Raw genomic sequence first — 20,836 nt, 5'->3', positions numbered from 1 at the left:
AGAGTACCTTCACCATAGCTGAGGTGATGACGTGCAGGGAGGCAGAGGAAAGGGAGCTGGGACCTAGACATGCCTAAATTTTATTTCCTGCTGCTGTCATTGCATTTTGGTCAGCTTTTCAAAGCTTTGTAGTCTGATGGGGACTATGACTACAGCTGTGCTCTGCTGTGCTGTGATGGAGAGTATGTAACTGTGCTCTCATTCAGCTAGCTGGCCTTGTCTGGGGGATTATGAGTGCCTAGATGTCACCCTCTCCGAGGACAGGTAGACGGATGGCTGTTGTAGATCTGCTGGATGGGTACCCAGCCTATGGGCTGAGTTTCCAGGGGCAGTGGGTCTCAGTGAGCTCCCCCAAAAACTGCCTGCAGGAATAGCCTGCACCAAAAGGCCTCCAACAACCTACTGGGCAGCAACATGCATGTGCTCAGCTACACGTGCCCCACAGGAGAGGAAGGATGGCATCAGGGCACAGCATCTGCATAAAACTGGAGGCAGTCATGGCCAGTCCCTGCCTTTGTTCCCTGTGCTGGAAGCTGTGTTGCTCTGAGCAGAAGTGGGAGATGCTGCAGTAAAAGCCTATGACTGCTTACCATGAGTCTTAGCCCCAAGTTTCCTTCTTAGCATCAATTCTAGCTGGTTCCCCAGAAGCAACCCCCAGAACAGGGATTGCACGGGCTCCCACCACCACCACCAAGCCCCACAGCTTACGATGTTGCGCATCAGGTATTTCGTCCGACATCTGTCAAGGTTGTTTGGATGTGCCATTGTTTTTCTCTCTGTGCTGAGTGAATATTGCCTGCAATGAGAAAAGCAGCACAGGCTCTGCATCCCCTGTTCCCAGCAGACAGAGCACAGCTCACACAGCAGGGGCACATGCTCCAAATCCCTGCTACTAATGCGTCAGAAACCCTCCTCTCTGCAACGCTTTTTGCAAACTTTTTGATTTGGAAGGCACACTGGGGATTGCTCAGCACCTGAGCCTCCCTCTCTACTGTTGCCATCACAAGGCTGGGGACTGAAGTGCATATCAGACCCCACTGGGCAGTCGCAGTGATTGGAACACTAGTCTCTTGTCTGCATGACTGCATGACTGAAGAGAGTGAAGGAAACGTCCTAATATTTAGGAAACACCTAGGAGTCCAGGAACATCAGGGCTGCAGTCTGTGACCCCTGTGCTTCCCAGGACGGGGGTCTTCTCTCCAAGCTTGAAGAGCTACAGGGTCCTTTCCCCAGGTCATCCTGGTTTCCTTCTGCTCATCCACCTCAAGAGGATGAGAGAGCAGGCTGTGCACAGCCCAGGCAGAACATAATACGATCTCCTAACCTGAAAACAAGAAACTTTAGGAAATAAGGGACATGCTAACCTGCATCCAGCTACAAATTCCTCTAGCACCTCTCTGAGCCGCTCTTCTGCTTTAGCCTTTGGCCTTCTCATGAGCTTCTCCACATCATCCAGCCCCTGCTCCTGTGGGGAAAGCACAACGTTCAGGGAGCTTGCGCCTGGCTGCGGGGTCAGAGTGAAACATTGCAAGTACGTGTTTGCCACAAATGGCTTGTGCCCTTCTGAGGAGCTGGGGATTGTGAGAGTGCTGCAGGTCAGCGCTGTGCTGCCAGGGACTCGATGGCGCCTGGGGATAACCTTAACGCTGGGTGTTACAACACCTTGTTTCTCAGTCCTTGAGCAGCCACTGAAACACGCTGGCAAGCTCTGCTTTTGGATTTCTAAGCCCAAAAGGGAAACACGAGGCCCTGGGAACAGACTGCACGTCCATAATGACAGCCTGAGGCTGAGACTCTGCTTGCAGCAGCATCTCCCCAGTGCACGCGCAGCTCAGGACTGGCAGCAGAGGAGATTTTTGTCGCAGACATCACGTCACTCACACCTCCAGGAGACGCCGCCAGGCTGCGGCACAGCAAGGGCAGTGGTTCTGCACTCACTGCCCTACCCCACACATCTAAAGGGCAGGTGGGACTGAGCCCTGTGAGAGACATGGACTTGCATGGGGGGTGAAGATGTTTAAGGCAAACGTCTCACAGAGCATCTGCATGTGCTACAAGGAAAGCACACCAGGACCAGGAAGGACCGTGCCGCAGACAGACACCCTGAACATGCTACCAGGCGCTCTGCCAGCTTGACAATCCAGTTGGAAATGCAGAGTCTCCAGGTGTGATCCTCCCAGTAGCTCCGCACGTACACGCAAGGTTTCTCATGCGTCATGGGCAGGCAGCTGTATGACCTAAGGGCAGCAGGCACAGGAGGTTACAGCTGCTGTTTGCAGAAAGCACTTGCCAAGTCACAACGCAGCGCTTGCGCACCCAGCACAGGGAGCAGCATCTGGGCTCTGTCCTCCTCACAGAGAACCGGCTTTTGGGCCCTGCACCACAGACATGGATGCAAGCTGCTGGATCGAAACATTGGAATAGGCTGCCCAGGGAGGTGGTAGAGTCACCCTCCCTGGACGTATTCAAGGAGCGTGTGGATGTGGCATTCTGCGATGTAGCTTGATGGGCATGGTGCTGTGTGGTGTTGGGTGGGTTGGTTTTTGGTGTGTTGTGGTTTGTTGGTTTTTTTTTGGTTTTTTTTTTTTTTAAGGTTGGACTTGGTGATCTTACAGGTCTTTTCCAACCTTAGTGATTCTGTGATCTGCTCTTTGCCACCCCAAACTAGCACACAGGCTTTCTAGCAGAGAGAGCAGCACGTGCCCAGATGAATGAGGCTGATGGGAGCGTGGGATGCTGCCAAGACTTCTTGCTGCTATGGGACTGACTAGTAGCAGGCACAGGGCTCACAATGCAAATGCCAAGACATTGCCAGGCCTGTGGGACAAACTAGACAGCATTCCCAGAGGAAACACATCATCAGAAGAGCTTGTGCCTGTGTCTCGCCTGCCCAACATAGGACAGCATGTGCCGGAGTACTCCTCTCTTTCCTCCTCACTGGAATCAAGCCCTTAGGATGCTGCTTGTTAACCAGAAAAGGGACAGCTGTTATTGATGGGTCACAGTTTCCCTGGGACCCTGTCCTTGGCCACCTGCACACATCAAGCAGACACCACAGGGCCTGTGGGGCTAATGGGCAATGGCAGCCAGCTAGGCCATGGCAAGCTGCAGGGTTGCAAAGAGAAGAAACACCTGCACAGCACTCGCATTGCTGAGCAGACCTCTAATAACATCTGGAATAACCAACCTGGGAAGCTGGGGCAGGACCAGGGCAGGTGGGAAAGAAGGACGAAGAAGACTCACCTGTCATAGTCCATGGGCTCTGGTCTCTGGCTCTTCGTCACCGACTTGTTCAGTGCTGCTGAAGCTGGGGCCAGGACTTCAACATCCAGCTCACCATCTGAACCAGGGTCCAGCAAAGGCTGCTTCTCTTCTTTCACTTCTCCCTTTTCCACTTTTCTCCATACTTTGCTCACAACCTCTTCAGCTTTGCCATAGTTTCCTTGAAGTTAAGCATTAAACAGTGAACAGGTAAGTGGAATAACTGTTAAACAAGTTTGCTAGCTTGCAAAATCAGAGTGCAACCACTCTGCCAAGAGAAGCACATGGGCATGCACTGCTTTTGGAACTATCAGTTCAGTAGCATCCAACCATCAGAGCATCACATGGACAACCAGGAGATCTGAAAGGGAGCTGGGCAATTGCAAGGAAGTCCTTGTGTATGCCTTCAAGTTCCACCAGCTCCACCAAGTGCCTGCTAACTGCCATCTACACCCCTACACTGGGGCCAGCAGCAGTCACTCAGGAAGACTTCTCAGCATCAAGCATCTCCACCCATCCAGCTTAGCTGGTGGGGGCTTGGACCGGCTCTCCTACCACTGTTTCCCCATCACCCACTGTCACAGCCCCTCAGCAGCACATGGCCAACCGCAGTATCCCAGCTTCCCCTACTTTGCCTCCCCCTTTCTTGCTCCCAAACCCTTCTACCTCTTCTCACCCCCACTTCCTAGGAGAACTTCAACCACTCTCCCCAAACAGGCAGTTCAGACAAATACTGCGAATCTCCAATCCCATAGGAGAGCATCCAGACTTTTAAGGTAATTAAAGCACAGTGAGAACTCCCTGGCCTCATCCCCTATCCTTCTGAGTTCCTGTTTCAGAGGCACAAGCTGTGCAAGGGCTGGTGCCTTAGGACCACAGTGCTGACTTGGGCTCTAAGAGGAAGATTCGCATTGTTCCCATAGTTTCTGGACGTGGGGCTCTGGGGAATACCCACCTATAGAGACTTCAAAGCTGACAGGCTTGGAGCTGAGAGAGGAGTCCATCATAGTGGCTTCAAAGAAGGCAGCAAAGAGGAGGAATTCCTCCTTCCTCCCCAACGCGTTCTGAGCAAGGAGACAGAAATCAGTCTGAGAGCCTCTTGTGCCAAAACGCTGTCTCAGCAGAAATTTGGAGAGCACCAGGGCCTGGCCAGTGCCTGCCAGCCCTGCCAAGGGACATTAGTGGAATGATGCTGAGGTCACCACCCCAGGGCTGCCAGATGCAGGACAAGTTTTCTTGAAAATCCCAGGGGGTCAGTGCAGAGCCATGGCTTTGGCTGATGCTTGTGTGAAGCCACTGAGCAGGTTTGTAGGCTAAGGGACGGCTACTGTACCAACACAGCTGCATCTTGCCTGCCTTTCCCAGGTCAAGTGGAGACCCAGAGGTAGCTAACAGCTCCCTGGCTCAAGGGGAGAAAAAGTACATGCTCAAAGGCAGCTGTGCCCTGGGAATAACATCCACATGAGAGTCCTCCCTATGCCGGGAAGGCAGCACATGTGGGGACACTCCAGCCTTACTGTGGGAGGCAGTTTTGGGGCTGCGGGTGTGGCCTCGGCCCTTGCAGAGGCTCAGAGAGCCCTGGATGGCCCAGCAATGGGCAGGCTGGGTTTGCTCCAGCACTGTTACACCAGCAAGTGATCCCACTGCCTCCTCCCCACGAGGCCCGTGCACGCCACAGGCCAGCATGGGTCAGCCACACCACCACGGCAGGACTCACCTCAGGGAGTGGATGAAGCTCTTCCACCTCCACAGTGACCTCCCCGGGCTGCTCGGCCTCCTGAGAGCCCCCAGCCTCCTCCTCTCCCTGCAGCTGGCTCAGTTCTTTGGCTCTCTCCTTGGATTTCTTACTTTTCTTCTTCAGCTTCAGTTTGCTTAGGGCACCTTTCATCTTGTCTCCAAGCTTCCTCTCTGCCATGCTGGGGCTGCTGAAGATCTCCACTGTGATGGCCATGAGGATGCGCCCGCGGTAGAAGATCCCCTCACCCATGCCCTCGTTGAGGTCCTTGTGGACGTCCCGCAGAGCCGAGTTCTGGGGGGAGCCATACAGGTTCACCCAGGCTGGGCCAAATGTGGGGTTAAAGCCTGCAGCGACAGGGACAGGGTCTAATTACACCACAGGGTGCTGCTGCAGAAACCTTCCCCCAAGAAGACAGCCCAGGACACAGGGATGTGAGCATGCTTGGGCCACTCCTGCTTCCCACCTCCAGGAGACCACCATGGCCGAGCAGAGAGTGCATGGCATGGGGCTGCCCAGGACGCCCTGCCCCGGCGGCAGCCGTGCCAGGCCTCACCGTTCCTGCCAGCGTCTGAGATCTGCTGCAGGTCAATGTAGTGTGTAGCGATGGCCACATCACCAACATTGGCATCATCCAGCACCTGGACTTTTATCTTCCTGGCCAGAGGCGGGAACATCTCGATGAAGCTGATCTGCTCGTTCCACTCAGGCTCGGTGGTGTTGGTCTCCACCGACGTTTCCCCCTGGGAAGGAGAAAGTGTGAAAGCCACACAGTCCCAGCTGATGGCCAGAGCAAGGAATGCCTCGGAGCCTCTCTGGGAATGGCATGTTCTCCTGTCCCACCTGCAGACGGTGCTGGGCAGGCTCTGGAGGTGACAGTGTCCCTGCTCCTGCCCCTATCCCAGCGATTGCTCTCTGTGCTTCATCAAAAGGGGCTGCCCCAAGGCCGTGGCCGTGCCCTGCACAGCCAAGGGAAACACTGGAAGCAAGCGGGCAGCACCACCAGACCCAGAGGTGTCATGGGTGCCCCTGGGAGCGCCTCCAGGCCCTCCAGGCTGCCAGGGGACTGATTCTCATCTCTGGTCACAGGACCAGAAACCCTGGCCTTGAGTGCCAGAAAAGGGCCCTTAGCTCAGTAAAGTCCCCCAAGGGTGTGTCAGGCTGAGTCCAGCTTGCCACAGAGGACTTCTGCTCCAGGATTTATTTGACCCTCTCCCTACATTTAGGGATATGAAATCTCTGCCTGCACAGCCAGTGGCTGTGCTCAGGGCTGGGGCTGTCCCCCATGCTCTCTGCAGAGACAAAAATCCCATAAAAGCCTTCTCATGCAGACACCACGCATCCATGGCCACACAGCTCAGGCCACTGCCAAAGACAGCAAGACTCCGGCTCTCCCAGCCTGTCTCCGGTGGGATTGCTGTGTCCCATGGAGGCTCCTGGCAGCATCAGCCCAGTGCATGCTGCCACACAGCCAAGGGAGGATCAGCCTGGCCCCACACACACCACCCGGCAGACTCACCTGCTGCCCGCAGAACGAGACCTGCACATATGGGTCGATAAAGACTTTTTTCTCCCCTATGATCTTGGAGAAACCACCCATGATGCCCGCACTCATGCTGGGCAGGCCCTCGGCACGATACAGCTTGATGCAGACCCTGGCCCAGGGTCTCTCTGCAGGGACTCTCTTAGGCAGCAGCAGGTTCCTGAAAGACAAATTCATGTTGTCTCTCTCCTGGAGCCCAGGAAACATGATGCAGGAAAATGCCCTGACTGGCAGGAGGTTTGGATCCTGCCCCACCACAGGTCTCTTTCCCTGGGTCTTTCCCCATCAGAAGAGGGAAAAATGGGTCAAAAAAGGTAGTGGGAAGAGAGACATGACTGTTTTCCCCAGGGCCATACAAGACCGCACTGCACCTACCTTTCAATGTCCTCATCCCGGCTGCTGGAGGAGGTGGGAAGGGAGCCCACAATGTCCCCGCGTGCAGTGACGGAGATGTTGCACTTCACAAAGCCTTTCACGCCTGCCCGGGTGTCTGTGGGGTCACTGATAACAGCCCACTTCTGGAAAAACCTGTGATCTGAGAGGGAAAGGAAGGAGTTCCCTGTGGAGAGCTCAGGTCACCGTTCCACATCCCAACTACGTCTGCACAAGGATTGCCCTGACCCTGCCTCTGAAGGTGCAGGAGGTGTCACCAGCCCTCACACAGCTGGGAGGAGAAGCAAGTGCTGGTCCTCATGTGAACCATGCGCTTTAAAGACAGGGCCCCCAGCAGACCACAAAGGAAACATCAGTTTCAGAGAAAGCCGGGGTCAGAGAGCAGGTACGCAGTGCGGTCAGACATACCTGGCTGGCTGTACACCGTCACAACGTCCATCTTGAACGTTCCTATGCATGTTCCCAGGAACGGTATCTTCTTTGAGTGAAAAACCTGCAGACAGCACAAATCTCCCTGAGCACCAAGAGATGTGGGCAGACAGGTGACACATCCAGACACCTCTGAGGAGGACAGGACTGCTAAGAGATGCCCGTTCCAACGCACAGCTCAGGCAGCAGTTGCAGGCTCCTCATGCACATTAACCCATCTGAGTTAGCCCTGGGGCAAACCTATTCCTGCCCAAGCATTCCCACAAAGCCCACCAACCCATAGCCCTCAGTCAAACCTGAGCCAAGGCAAATTCATGTGCAACCAGTTCAGCTTCTTCTGCCAGCCCCAGTTAAGCCAAGCCCCTATGACGGACCAAGGGCAGACCTGCTTTTCCGCAGGGAGTCCTATGTCCATATCCTGCTGGGTCAGGGCAGACCCATGCTCCCACCAGGCCAGTGTCTCTCCCAAAACCCAAGCCTTGCTCAGTGCTTGCTGAACCCACATCAGCAGAAGAGATGTGCAGACTTTCACAGGGAAAGCTCTGGAGATCATGTGGCAAAGGAGGTGCTGGCAGGGTTTAGCTGTCTTCAGAAAAGCCCCATGTCTTGGAGAAGCCCCTGCAGTTTGGAGAAGCCGCTGCACTTTGGGCCAGGGGATTTTTCAAGACTGTTCTCTGCCTGCCTGGGCTTTTTTACAAGCACAAACCACTGCTGAGCTCCCCTCACACCAGTCATTTGCCTCCACAACCTGCAGGATGAGGCTCCAGGGTAAGAGGCAGCAGGGAATCACCCCCAAAACAGCGGGGCAGCAAGGCAACAGGCAAGAAACTGCCACAAAGGCTCCACGTCAGTCACTGGATGCAGAGAAAACCTGACACAGAGGAGGTGGGAAGGCAGCACTGCCCAACGCTGCCTCAGAGCAAGGCCAAGTCTCTGCCCCACTGCAGCCGCAGGAAGGTACTTTGATCCCTCTGCGGGGCAGATGTCTCTGACTGGAAAACCTGCCTGGTACTGGTACCCTTCCTTTGCCCATCACTCCCAGCGTCCACATGCAGAAGCGTTGGGCTGTACCAGTCACCGACAAAGGATAAAGAGGAGGACATACTTACTGAGATCTCTATGAGTCTGTGGAATAAAATGTCCCTTGGTTCATGGAATTCAAACAAAAAATACTGAAAGAGAAGAGCAAGACAGCTGAGCCCCGGGCTCCCAACATGGCTCCACAAACGCCTCTGCCTGAGAGCGACTGCATCTTGGGCATCACCTGCAAGGATGGCCCAGCCACTTGGGACAACAGCAGGGCAAGGACAGAGCCTCTGTCCGTATCACGTACCTCATTGTAGAAGGGGCAGTTTGTTGACTTCTGCGTCGCCGTGTGCCTCTTCTCCTCTCCAACCTTGACTACCACAAAAGGGTTAATGTTCACCCCCACCAGCTTCTGCGCTTCAATGATATTAATCCCAACCTGAGAAAATGTGGGAGAAAACCCTTGGATCAGCACTCTCCTCATTTCCAGCCTTGAGCTTGTTTCAGCAATACCAGTACGTAAATGTGCAGGGCCCTCTCGACGCAGGGGTGGACGCTCAGGGCAGGCAAGAGCATTGCTGCTGAAATCTGCTATAGCCAGGACAAACCAAAATAGTGTTTGAGATATTTGGTTTTTTCAGACAAGCAAGGAAATGAACTGTTAAATCCCCAGCACCTTTGAGAAAAGCAGCCTCAGCACGGCACCGTCCCCCCCAGCAGCACTGTCCCCACTCAGTTCCGAATCCCAAGGGGATGCAAACCCACTGTTCCCACATGGTGGAGCCCACAGAGCATCTTGGAGAAGATGCTCTCTGTATCTTCTGTCAATACTTCTCTTTGAATCCTACTGAGGATGGACACCATTGGAAAGACTGGAATGTGGTTCTCATTTGCTGCGACTGGTTATGGGTCTAAGACATGGGAGAAAAGTTCTCACGTTTGCTCTCAGTACAAGCAACTAGGCAGTTGTTAAGGTGAAGAATAACAGCTTCAAGAAAAGGATGGTAGAAAATTCCACCCCCCACAAAAGCTTCCTGCTTGGTGGACAGGACCTGGCCCTGAAAAGCGGAAGACCCAAATATGAGTCCATGTTTACTTAGAACCAAGAAATTATTTACATCCCTGGCCAGGCTGGGAGACCTGCCCTGAAATCCGCAGGGCAAAAGATGGCACTGAACTCCATTTCCAAACTTCAAAGTCAGAGCATCGGCCAGAGCCACAGCTTCATACCGGCCTCCCGGCACCTCCAAGAAAGCCCCTGCAGCAGCCCTCCACCCCCAGCCCTGTCCCACAGATGTCCCTCGGGACCCAGGCAAGGCCCTGGGGAAGCTGGCAGGCACCAGCGCTGCCTGGGTGCTCTCCAAAGCTCTGCTCAGGCAGTGTTCTGCAGGGGCACATGTGGCTGTCAGGCTGATTCCCTTCTCCTGTACATTCATAGCTAAATAGCTAAATACATGGCCCAAAAAGAAATTCTGCTCTGGACTGGCTGATGTTGGAGCCAGCACTCACGGATGCAGTTCGTTCAGGGAATCTCACACCTTGCCCAGGGAAGCCATACAAAGCAAGAAGGCGTCTTCATGCTAGAGGCCTCACCAGGGTAGGTGGCAGCTGGAGAAGCCCAGGCCTGCAGCAAGGCAGCGAAGGACCGGCCGCGGGGCCAAGGGACGCTGCAGGGACGCCCACCCAATGCTGCAGTACCTGGAAGCTCTGCGGAGTTGGGGTGGCAAAGAGGTCCTGTGCGGAGCGAAGTCTGGAGCGGCTGCACGGAAAAACAACCTGGGTGAGCACGTCTCTTCATCTACAAGGACCTGAGCAAACCACCACCACGGGAAGCAATGGCAACCCTGGGCCAACAATGGCTCCTTGCCCTGGGAACGAGCAAATCCTCAACAGTCCCTGTTTGGGGCCATTGGAGATTGAAGGTTTCTGACACTTTGCAGAAGCAGAATGCCAAGAGATGCAAGATCCCCCCAGAAATCACCTCATGAGCTAGCACTTTCCACCCCAGGGCCCAAGCAGGGGCAAGAGAGAAGAGCATGCCATGGATACCTCTTCACAGGGCTGAAGACAATGCCCGAGACCTCCATCTCAGACACATCGTAGAAATCTTCTTCCTCCTCCTCCTCTTCCTCATCAGTCTCCAGGCCTTTCGCCAGCTTCCTGCCCAGCGCCATGGCCCTCCTGTCCAGTTCGCTCGCCCTCAGCCCCTCAGCTGCCCTGCAAACCCCCCTGCCACGTCACATCATCAGCCCTGACGTGCGGGTTGTGCACTCCCCTCCACCCAGGAGGGTGAGCTGATACACTCAAGCAGGGCTACTTACTCCACCTCCTCAAATCCAAGATTGCGGATGATTAACTCCGAACTGTAAGAAAAACAGATGCTCTGCTGAAAAAAACAAGCGTGTTGCGGCTGTTCACGGATGCATTTAAGAAACAGTGCCACAGCCATGGTCCTGCTTGGCTCTTGGCAGGGACATGAGCATCCTCCTAAGCGATGCTTTTCCACTGTCCACCCTGTGTGCCTGCTGCTTTGCCTCTGGCACTCCAGAAGTGACACTCCCCAGACCTTGCTGCTGCCTGTCATCCTGTCTGCCCAAACACCCACATGTCCCCTGGCTTTGGGCACCACCTGTGTGCAGGGTGCCTGGGGTTGCTACGGTCCAAAGTCACGCTCTCTGTAACTTTGCAACCGCAGTGTCTTGCCAGGAAGGCTGCAGAAATGATCTCAAGTCTGAAAGGACTCCCAGGGTGCAGTGGGTTGTTGCAGTCAGGAGCTCTTTGTAAAGACAAAGTATTTTCCTTCTAAGAGTCCTGCTCACTTATTGCTGCTGTAGAGCAGCGATGCATCAGCCTGGCCAGAGTTGGAGAGTAAATGAGGCTGGATTGCATCCCAAAGGCTGCCACTGGCAAAGGCAGCTGTACAAGCTGCCTGGAAATTTGCTCCTCCCAGGATTTCAGTACCTGTCTTTCATCTGATAGACAAAGTCCTCTTCGACCCACGTCCCAGCTGAGCCATCTGGAGGCTGGTAGCGCAAATCCAACTCAATATAGATCTACAAACAGAAAACGAAACTGCCTGAGAGCTTGGTAGCCACAAAACAACTGCAGAAATGTCACAGAAAAGGGGAAGGGGAGCGTGGAAGAAAAAAAGAAGTGAGATGCTGGTGGAAAGAAGGGGAAGGAAGGGGGTCACAACCCCACAAGAAGCCTATTTATACCAGACTCTCCTTGTCTGCCTCCATCAACAAGCTAGAGTTAACCAAACTCCCTCCCCTACAGCTTCCCAAACTCCAGGATTCACTGAGTAAAAGCTGGCTCAAGTTTCCAAATCTAAAATATACCACAGAGAGGCCCCTGAGAGCCGTCTCAGGGCACTTTTGACATGGAAAGAGGGGAGAGCCCTGCAGCAGAGCAAACTAACATGCAGGAGTTTGGAGCGGTCTCTCTGTGGGAGGCACAGGACAGCTGGCAGAGCATCCCCAGGCGTGACAGCTTGGTTTAAAACACCACAGAAGCCATAAGCAGACTCAGAGTCTGCATCACAAGAGATACCGACTTCATGTTAGCGATGAAGAATGACAGCCAGAGAAGTATGGGGCACGTTGGGTATCGGCACAGCCAGCACGGGTCTGAAAACACTTGGTCTGCAGGTGACCAGCCTGATCTCAAACCAACACAAATGCACAAGAATTTCCCAGTGGAGACCAAAATCACAGCCATGGAGGAGATCACTTCTGAGTAGGCTGAAGGGGATGTAAAAGCTGGGTTCATAGATCAGTCCCTGGAAAACACAAGTTTCTAGGAGGAGAAATACAGCCCAAGAAAGCAGTAGTACAGTGGCCAGGAAAGGCAGCAGCAAAGGCTGGATGGACGCAGAAGCCTGAGATAAAGCTGGGGGAATAGCTGAGCCTCCAAAAAAACCCTTTCAAACCACCAGGAGGAAAAAGGGGTGCAAATAACTCAAGTCCCAGAGAATTGGAAGAGCCAATTCCCAGTCCCAGGACTTGCAATAGCAGGAAGGGCTTTGTTCCCACTTTGCTAAAGGAGCAGTTGTTGAAATAGCCTCTCTCCCTTGGGGACCTGTCTCTTCCCAGCTGAGCTGAAGGAGAGGGTCTCAGGCTGCTCTTGGATGGGGGTCCAATCTTGCCTGCACTATTTCTGTCCCCCACAGCCCTTCTTGCAGCCAGGGCTGCACAATCAAAAACTAACCTGGCAAAAACGAATGCGGTTGGTTTTTGGTTGGAGCAGCTCATGAGCATGAGTGCTGCCGTTAGCACAAGGGAAGAGGCAGCCAGGGGCAAAGGGTTGGGCCGCAGAGCAGCTCTGACCTTACAGTGGTGTAAGTGCCCCTAGCTCGGTCCCCTCAAACCATCACCAGCATGGAGTGCTACCAAAGGGTCGGTCTAGTCCCTGTCCCTTTGCTGGCACAAACATTTACACAGCAAGCTGCATCAGGCTAAAAACCATCCTGGAAATGCTCAGTTTCTACCTGGACCTGCTCCCTGACCCAGCCAGCTCAGCAACACGGGAAAGACGTGCCTGTGCTACTCAGGCTCATGGTCTGGCGGCCACAGAGCTGCATCCCATGTGCCACCGCGGGGGTGAGTCAGGTTGCCCATGGGAAGGGCAAACAGGGGCGCAGCACATCGCAGGGCTGTCCACCTCCACCTCTCCTCCTCCCGGCCCTGCCCACAGCCCTGGCACCGAGCCCTGGTTTGTCCAGCACTAGCTGAACCGTGCCTGCACACCCAGCTAGCAGGAAACAGTTCATTTTTGGGTCGTGTTCATTTTCCACTGGCACAAAGGGCCCAGTGAGCCCCAGCACCGGGGCGGGAGAGGAGCGGGACCCACAGCACAGAGCAGAGGGGCAGGCAGGTGCCCGAGCCGCTCACGCTGCCCCAGACCATCATTAAGCCATCCGGTTAGCGCTGGTGTTTAACCCAAAAGCTCACTGGGGGTCCCAAGGCACCCTACCACCTTCAGCCTCACCCCGTCAGCTCCCCTCTGCTTTGTACTCTGCAACAGCCCATGCCCATGCACTGCGTGGTGCAGGAAGCAGATAAAATACCACCTCCTACATCCATTGCCCAGACCCGGGGAGGTTTTACTAAGCCTCCCTCTGCTCATCCAGGCCCTCGGCAGGTCTCCAGGGCCCCCAGGCCACCCCATGCACTTCTGGATGCTCCCAGAACCACTTGATGTGTCTGAAGTGGCTGCACGCCTGCACAGAGAGGACACAAACGCCACAGTGCTCCCAGGCTCAAAGCGGCACCTTGGACTCCCCCTCAGCCCCAAATCTACCTGGGAAGTGCCACACAAGGTTTCCCACAAAGCCTTCCTGATAGCTGATGGCCAGGCCACCCACGGAGGACTTACACCGGTGACTCTGTGGTTCCTGTCAACGAGGGCCTCCCGAAGGATCAGCCTCCCGGACGTCATCAGGTGCTGAAGGCTGAGGACAAGGGTACCAAGAAGCCTGGAACAAAAACAGAGGCTGCAGCAATACTGTACGTAGCATCAGTGCCTACAGCCCGAGGGAAGAGAGTACCGGGATCTCCGCTCTCCTGCTCACAGCCCCTCCGAGCTGCAGTGAAGGCAGCGAACTGCTGCAGCGCTTTCCATAGGGAGTATGGCAGCCAAAGTACCCAAGACCCACTGACCCTGCAGCAAGTCGTGCCTCCACCCCAGTCACGCCCAAGCAGCTGCTTGCAACCGAGCTGCCATTGACGGTTAAAGGCTCATGCAGATCCAGTCCCACTGAGTGTGAAGGAGGTCTCCCCTTCGGAAGAGCTGGGCCTCACGGGAGCCAGCCTGTGTTTGGGCAGCCGGCAGAGCAGAGCACCCAAAAACTGGGAAGCAGAGGCTCCACACAAGGAAACGCAGAAATAGGACATAAAGCCATGGCTGCAGGGATGTCTGCAGCAAGTCGCGCCAAAATTTACCTACTCCAAAGGGGCTTCTCCCTGGGGAAGGGTCTTCTTGGCTCCCTGCAAGTGGCAGTAAAGCATGCGGGGCTGCATCCAGCCGCTCCTAACCCCATCTTGTGTTACTGCTGTCTAGAGTTCGTTTGTCCGTTGGCCTCCATCTCCCTGTGGCAGCTCTGCAGGCAGCCGAGCTAAGCCCCGTGTGAAGCACAGCTTCCTGCTGCCTGCTAGAAACCACCATCGGAGCATTTCACTGCCCGCCCAGGACCGAGACAGGAGGAATCATTGCCCAGTCACCTCCATTTCAGCTGCAAGCTGCTGATCTCTCATATCGCCTCTCACCTCCCTCTTCTCTGAGACACAGAGTCTGTCTAGTCTCCTACCCCCGAGGAAGGAGTCTCTCCACTCATCCCCTCCTCTCCAGCTTTTCCAGCTCGGTGCTGCTGCCACAGAAAGGCTGCACACGCAGAAATCTAGAGACCACAGATCGATACAGCAGCATAACAGATCTTTCCCTTCTGTCCTTCCACACGCTCTTTCTATTTATTTTTGATCATCCCAGTGCGCTGACCAACTGCTTTTAAAGTGTAATGTCTGTCACCTGCCATTACCCTGCTCCCCAGCAGCGGCGGTGTGTGGATGGATGTGCCAGTCCAGCCATTTCCCGTTGGACTTCTTTGCTCAGTGCTATCAGGTCCTGGTGATTTGTTACTGTTTGTTTTATCTGTTTGTCCTATAGCCATTTCTATTGACATTTCAGTTGGAGACAATTCCTCTGATCCAGCTCCCATATGGAAAGCATCCAGTAAACAGTGACAGAAAGTTCAGCCACATTTTCTGTTCTGGCCTTAGCTTTAAGTGTCTCGCATGTGCTGTACTCACCTGTTTCCTCCACACCCTCTCTGGCAGGCTTGTGATGGCTTTGAAAAGGTTTGTATTACTAGCTGCCTCTAGAAAGTTGTTCCTGTTGATTTTCCTTCAGTTCTTACATTTTGCTCATCAGAGCTGGCACCCTTCCCTGCAGCCTCGTGTTTCACACATCCTGGAAGGACGTGCCTCTGCTCCCTTGCTTGCTCCACCACCACTACTCAATCTGTCATCTCTACTCTTGGGTTTCCCTGAAGTGTTTTACAACTGCTGGAATAGCTGCTGAGTTCACAGTATTGTGTCTGTGCCACCTAGAAGCATTTTGAATTCTGGCTGATCCGTTAAATTTAAATTGCTGTCTTTTTTAAAGGTTACACCATACCACCACAGGCTCGGGGCTTTTTCCCACTGATAGGCACGTTGAATTTGGGTGCAGCATGGTCACGGTCACCACGTGGATCTACAGGATGAGAGCATGTCCCCACTCTGCCTCAAGCCCTGTCCTTGTAGCTCTATTTTTTAAGGCCCTGTTTTACCTTTGTCCCACCTGGGGATCTGATCTGGATCCTTAGGTAGTCTTTGTTATTGCTGGCACAACTAAATCATTCCTCTTATTTAACTTAATATACATAGCACTGCTGCCCCACCAGAACAACCAGCTCCATCCTTCTTCTATGACTTGTACCCTGCCCATCTTCCTTACACCAAATTTCCAACAAACGTTTTCTGCTCCCAGTAGATAATCCAGAGCCCTTCCCCCACATTGCTGGTCACCCCAACAACCAAAGGACCTACCTGTTACTGAAAACCTTGCTGCAGTTGTAAACCTCAATGGACAACGTCTCTCCCGTGACGGGCTTCCCGTAGTGAGGCCAGCGAAAGAGCTACAAAGAGAGCAGGAAGAGGTGACAATCCATTCCCAGCCACACTTTCCCATGTTGGGTGGCTGGTTGGTGACGGAACCAACGAGCATGACAAAAAGCTGTTGCTGTGGGAAGTTACTTTCCTGCGGGCCAGGGCGGACCCTGCAGCTGAGAATGGAGGAAGGATGGGGAGGGGAGCGAGAGCCCCTGCGGCAGCAGAGCCACAGGTCGTCTGCTAAAGGAGCCAGAGCATCATCACCCTGGAAAGAGGAGGGTGCTTGTGCCTGCTGAGGTTCCTGAGCTGGCAGGTTGCGGGGCGAGACGGGGCGTGGGAAGGTACAGAGGTACGTGGGGAGAAGAGATCGCCCAGCGCAGGGAGCCATCAGGCTCAGGCACATCGCAAAGCTGCGCCCCGAACCTGCGATTCACCTGACGCCCAAACGGCCGGAGGGAAAGGTCCCTCCTGCCCCCCAGGTCTCTCCTTTCCCCAGGCGGCACAGAGGTGTCCGGGCGGGACCGGAGACGAGTGATGGGAACCACGCGCCGGCCTGGTCCGGCCGGGCTTTCACAGGCCTCAGGCCCGTAGCCGTGAGGATGGGCGCTAGGAGGAACGCTTCCCGGGCCCCCCCCGTCCCTGCGCCTCCCGTTACCCCCTCCTGCCCACGAGGCATCCACCGAGACGCTGCCACGTCCCGTGGACGACACCTGCGGAGGAGCCCCACGCGCCCCGCCAGGTTGCCCTCACCTCCCCGAAGACGGCCTCCGGGCCGCAGCAGATCTTCCTCGTCTTCTGGGCGAAGCCTGAGGAAGGAGAGGGGAGGCGTGAGGTGCCGGTGGGGCAGCGCGGGCCGGAACGGCCCTGCCCGCCTGAGAGGGAGGCAGCCCCCCCCCGCCCTCCCGCCCAGCACGGCCGGGGCCCACCTCGGAAGCAGAGCTGCACCTGCCGCTCGCCGCGGCCCGGCAGGCGGGAGAGGCGGCGGACGCCGACGCTGAGCGCCATGGGGCCGGTGGCGGGCAGCGCTGCCGCGCGCGGCCCCGCTCCGCCCGGAGTGACTCAGCCCCGAGTCGCCCGGCCGGTTCGGCCGCCCGCTCCCCCGCCCCGGCCCCCCGCCGCTCCGCCTTCCTCAGCCCGGGGGCACCGGGCTGGCTGCGGGCAGGGGATGGCCCCTGCGGGGCGACCGGCCTGAGCCCCCCGGGGCCACGGCCCAGCCGGGCAGAGGGGCAGCACTCGGCCACGGGGCGTCTGCCCTGCGCCCTGCCCGCCGGCAGCCCCGCCGGCACCGTCCCCTCGCGCCCGGGGCAGCGCTGGGGCGCAGGCCCGCGGGGGGCCGGGGAGCACAGCCGTGGGCGCTCGCCCCTTCCCAGGGCTGGGAAGGGAAGGAGAGGGGAAAATCCCCCAGCAGCGGCCGTCACCCGGCCACGCTCCAGGGCAGGCCTGGTGCCCGGGGGCTTCCAGAGCCGGGACTGGAGGAGGCCGGGCCAAGCGCCGCGGTGAGGCCGCGAGCCCGACTCTGCTCTCTCCCGGCCCTGCGGCTCCTCCAGCACAAAATCACAGCTTCTGTGGTCAAAACCCTCCAAAGCAAACAGAGGGAGGGTGGGGAAGGGAAGCCGGCTGGCGGCTCTCCGATTAGGAGGGTTGGGTTCCCCTGACACGAGGAAACTGGGCTCGGACCAGCACGTGCTCAGCAGCTCCCGCTCACCTCCTGGCTCCCCCCGAGGGGACGGTGCCGACCCAAGGGCCCAGAAGAGCTAAGCTGGCGGAGATACATGGGAGAGCCCTTCCTAGGGACGGAGGCTGGAGCCCGGGTGCCAGCTCTCTGCAAGAATGTATGGGATCACCCGGCTAAACCTGTTTCGGAGCACCAAGGGGAGATGCAGGGAGTTGTGATTCGACTCAGCTTTGTCTCACCTTGACAAATCCTTATCTATGCAGAGATGACCTGGGGGGAGCTGCGGAAAACGGCTCAGCCCGGGGTTGTCTGAACACTGCTGAAACCCGAATGGAGCCGTGAATAATCCCTTAACAAACCAAATGCCCCAGTACCATTCCACCATTATTCAGTAGCTTTGTGTGCTAGACATCACTAAATTACCATACAGACTAAGGAGCCATCAAGGCACCAGAGATAAACATTCGTGCATAAGCCTGCCCCCACCCATCAAATCAGGGAATAAAAACCGTAAGGTTTGGGCAGAAAAATGGGGAGAGTCGCTTTTCCAAGGATACAGCTGGCCTGTAGGAGATTCTTTCCCCCTTGTCCAGGACGCTGTACAAGGTAACTTCCCAGGGATTAAGAGGCCTTACCTGAGAGAGAGGGTAAGTGATTAAGAAACATACGTATGGTATTTGGCATGCTTTAAGATCGTGCTTTAGTGCACACTTTTTAAGGTATTAATATCTAGCACGCTTGTGAATTGTGTATTTAATTGCAATAGTGCATTCCTCCATTGTATCCATAAAAGAACCTGCAATAGTGGTGTATTGGATCTGTGAGTGAAGTTCAAATAAATTGTTAATTTGAACCTGACAGTGAAATCTTTCTCTCCGTCACAAGGACAGAGCCAACCACTGAAGTCCAGGGAGGGCAGCGCAGGAGCTCCAGCGGCTCGGCGGGGGCTGGCACCAGCCCCTCGCAGCAGGGAGGGAGACCTGGGGCACATCATGCCAGGAGCCGGCTGCGCTCACCGGCTTGGCCCGATCCAGCTCATCCCACCTGCCCAAGAACTGGTAAACGAGATGCTGGAGCCCTTCCAGAGCACAGATTTAGGCCAGATTAAAGCCATCGTACAATCGTGAGCTCAGCAGGATTTGGAAAGCATTTCTTCCTCCTGGGGGTCTGGCTCTCCCCACGCAGTGCCCAGCACCAAACACCTGCATCCAGGCATGCCGTACAGGGCGGCTAATCCAGCTCCACGCACACCGAGCCTGTGCAATGCCAGGCTGCTTAGAAGCAAGCCCTGCGGTTATTCCCTTTACCTCCCTCTTACACAAGAGCTTCCTGGAGCGCCAAGGAAGCGGCGCTGGTGGCAGCGGAAACAAGCCATGGTGGGGATGCCACTTCACGGTGCAGCAACAAAACATAGCAGGCAGGCAGCATTCGGTACCGCTTCTGTGAACCCAAATGAGGGAGCCGATCAGATTAGGGCAGCACAGGAAGCTCAATGCACTGACCCCACACCCAGCCATGGCTGGAAAGGGGCAAAGGGTGCAATTTAGGCTGTTTAATGAGAAATTCAGACCCCCGAAGCGTGCCACTGGTGGGTGAATCCAGTATTTGCTCAAAGCTGATCAAGAGCCATCATCTCCCAGTGGAGTTTGTGTGGCTTCCTCAAACACCTGGAGCAGTCCCACCAGCCGCATTCAACTGAAGGCGGTGCCTCAGTTTGGTGAAACAGTCCTCAGGGGAACCAATTTAGACACCAAGTATGGCCCTTAGCCCAACGAGCTGTCTGGGTGACGAAGGGGGATGGAGCATTATCTCCCACAGAGGAGGGAGCTCTGTCGGGAAGCGTGGCATAGTTTGGCATGAAATGTCACCAGTATTTATTGCCAGGTGTCCTAAAAGCAAGAGGAACCCTCCCTGATGAGCTCCCACGTGCAATGGCTTTTGATATATACAGAGCCCCGAGGCTAAAATGCCTTTGGGGACCACAAGTGCAAGTGTGCTTGCTCAATCTCGGCCAAGGTCAGGGTAAAGAGACTTCTGGGGTGTTCCCCATGCTTACCGTGGAGCTAAAGCAAGAGAGTGATCTGGGACGACGGAGAGTGTGCACCGGCACTGGGTAAGAACAGCACTTTCTCCTGAGGAAGAAAACCTGAGCTCAAACCTGAGCTCTCATCTACCTAAAGCAACAACCATGCCGTAAATCTGCATTCCAGCTACACCCAGGGTGGCACAAGGCAGGAGACACACCTCCCAGCAGCTCTCTTCACTGCCTCTAAAACCAGGGGCCCTGGGGAGTCAAAAATGAGAGAAAACAGGCAACACTGTGCCATCCTGGTTCAGCAGCTTCCAAGCTTGACCCTCCCACGGCTTTTCACCTGGGCCCACTCCCGTGCAGCTCTTATTCTCAAGTAACAACCATGGGACTTGCGTCCCTTTGCTCGTTCACATTTCAGCCACTTACCTGCAGGTAAACAGCATGTCCTCCAGATTCCTCTCTGCTCCCGCAGGGGGAAGAACTTCCTCAGACCTGTCTCTACCGCATCTTGGCCTCTTCCTGCACAAAACAGGGAAGGTCTCTCCTACCATCAATGAGTCCAGCACCTGGAGACACCTCAGCTAGCTGGAGAACAGACAGTGACTCCACTCCTCATAACCAGTGCAGAGAGACAGAGGAGATTCACACTCTTCCTTTTGAGCAGATGCTTAAAAAAAGAGAGGTGAGATGGATTTCCCACTACGCATTCTGCTGGCTCAGAGCTCATCTTCTGCCCCTCAAGGCTGGAGCAAAGGAAAGTCTCAACGTGCTTCTGACGTCTTGCCAAAGAAACCATTCACTGAAGCCAATTCACTGCCACCAGTATTTCTCGATCCAAACAAGCAATTGGTGAGCCTTCAGAACTACTGCTGTAAATATCCTTTAAAGAACACTTTATTTAAAAGGAAAAAAAAAAGATACACACACCCAAGTCAGCCTTACATTTGCCTGTACACGTAATAGAGGGAAGGAGAGCTCTGCCTACAGGTTGTAAGCAGCTGAAAACATGAGTAAAGGATGCTCTCAACCACAGTGCAGTTTCTCAGAGAAGACTTGGCAGTTTTCCTCCCTCTCTTCCACACTTGTAACACAT

General features: G+C 55.2%; 1 protein-coding gene across 1 annotated transcript in view; it reads right to left on the bottom strand.

Moving 5' to 3' along the window:
• The window catches only part of LOC104254848 (fer-1-like protein 4), a 39,282-nt gene extending 22,241 nt beyond the window's left edge, over nt 1-17,041 (bottom strand). The window contains exons 1-20 of the mRNA XM_059827173.1: nt 16,963-17,041; nt 16,787-16,842; nt 15,974-16,062; nt 13,764-13,863; nt 11,349-11,440; nt 10,709-10,750; nt 10,437-10,604; nt 10,086-10,146; nt 8,695-8,826; nt 8,471-8,533; nt 7,341-7,425; nt 6,915-7,074; nt 6,516-6,699; nt 5,553-5,739; nt 4,979-5,343; nt 4,217-4,325; nt 3,244-3,442; nt 2,117-2,237; nt 1,365-1,465; nt 709-796 (exon numbers count right to left, since the gene is read on the bottom strand). Of these exons, the coding sequence (XP_059683156.1) occupies nt 709-796; nt 1,365-1,465; nt 2,117-2,237; nt 3,244-3,442; nt 4,217-4,325; nt 4,979-5,343; nt 5,553-5,739; nt 6,516-6,699; nt 6,915-7,074; nt 7,341-7,425; nt 8,471-8,533; nt 8,695-8,826; nt 10,086-10,146; nt 10,437-10,604; nt 10,709-10,750; nt 11,349-11,440; nt 13,764-13,863; nt 15,974-16,062; nt 16,787-16,842; nt 16,963-17,041 (2,481 nt within the window). The remainder of the gene's footprint in view (nt 1-708; nt 797-1,364; nt 1,466-2,116; nt 2,238-3,243; nt 3,443-4,216; nt 4,326-4,978; nt 5,344-5,552; nt 5,740-6,515; nt 6,700-6,914; nt 7,075-7,340; nt 7,426-8,470; nt 8,534-8,694; nt 8,827-10,085; nt 10,147-10,436; nt 10,605-10,708; nt 10,751-11,348; nt 11,441-13,763; nt 13,864-15,973; nt 16,063-16,786; nt 16,843-16,962) is intronic.
• Nucleotides 17,042-20,836: the final 3,795 nt, after the last annotated feature.

The sequence above is a fragment of the Gavia stellata genome, chromosome 20 (genome assembly GCF_030936135.1).
Source record: "Gavia stellata isolate bGavSte3 chromosome 20, bGavSte3.hap2, whole genome shotgun sequence".
NCBI lineage: Eukaryota > Metazoa > Chordata > Aves > Gaviiformes > Gaviidae > Gavia > Gavia stellata.
Note: the sequence above shows the minus strand (reverse complement) of the source record. Positions and strands in the feature narration are given on the sequence as shown.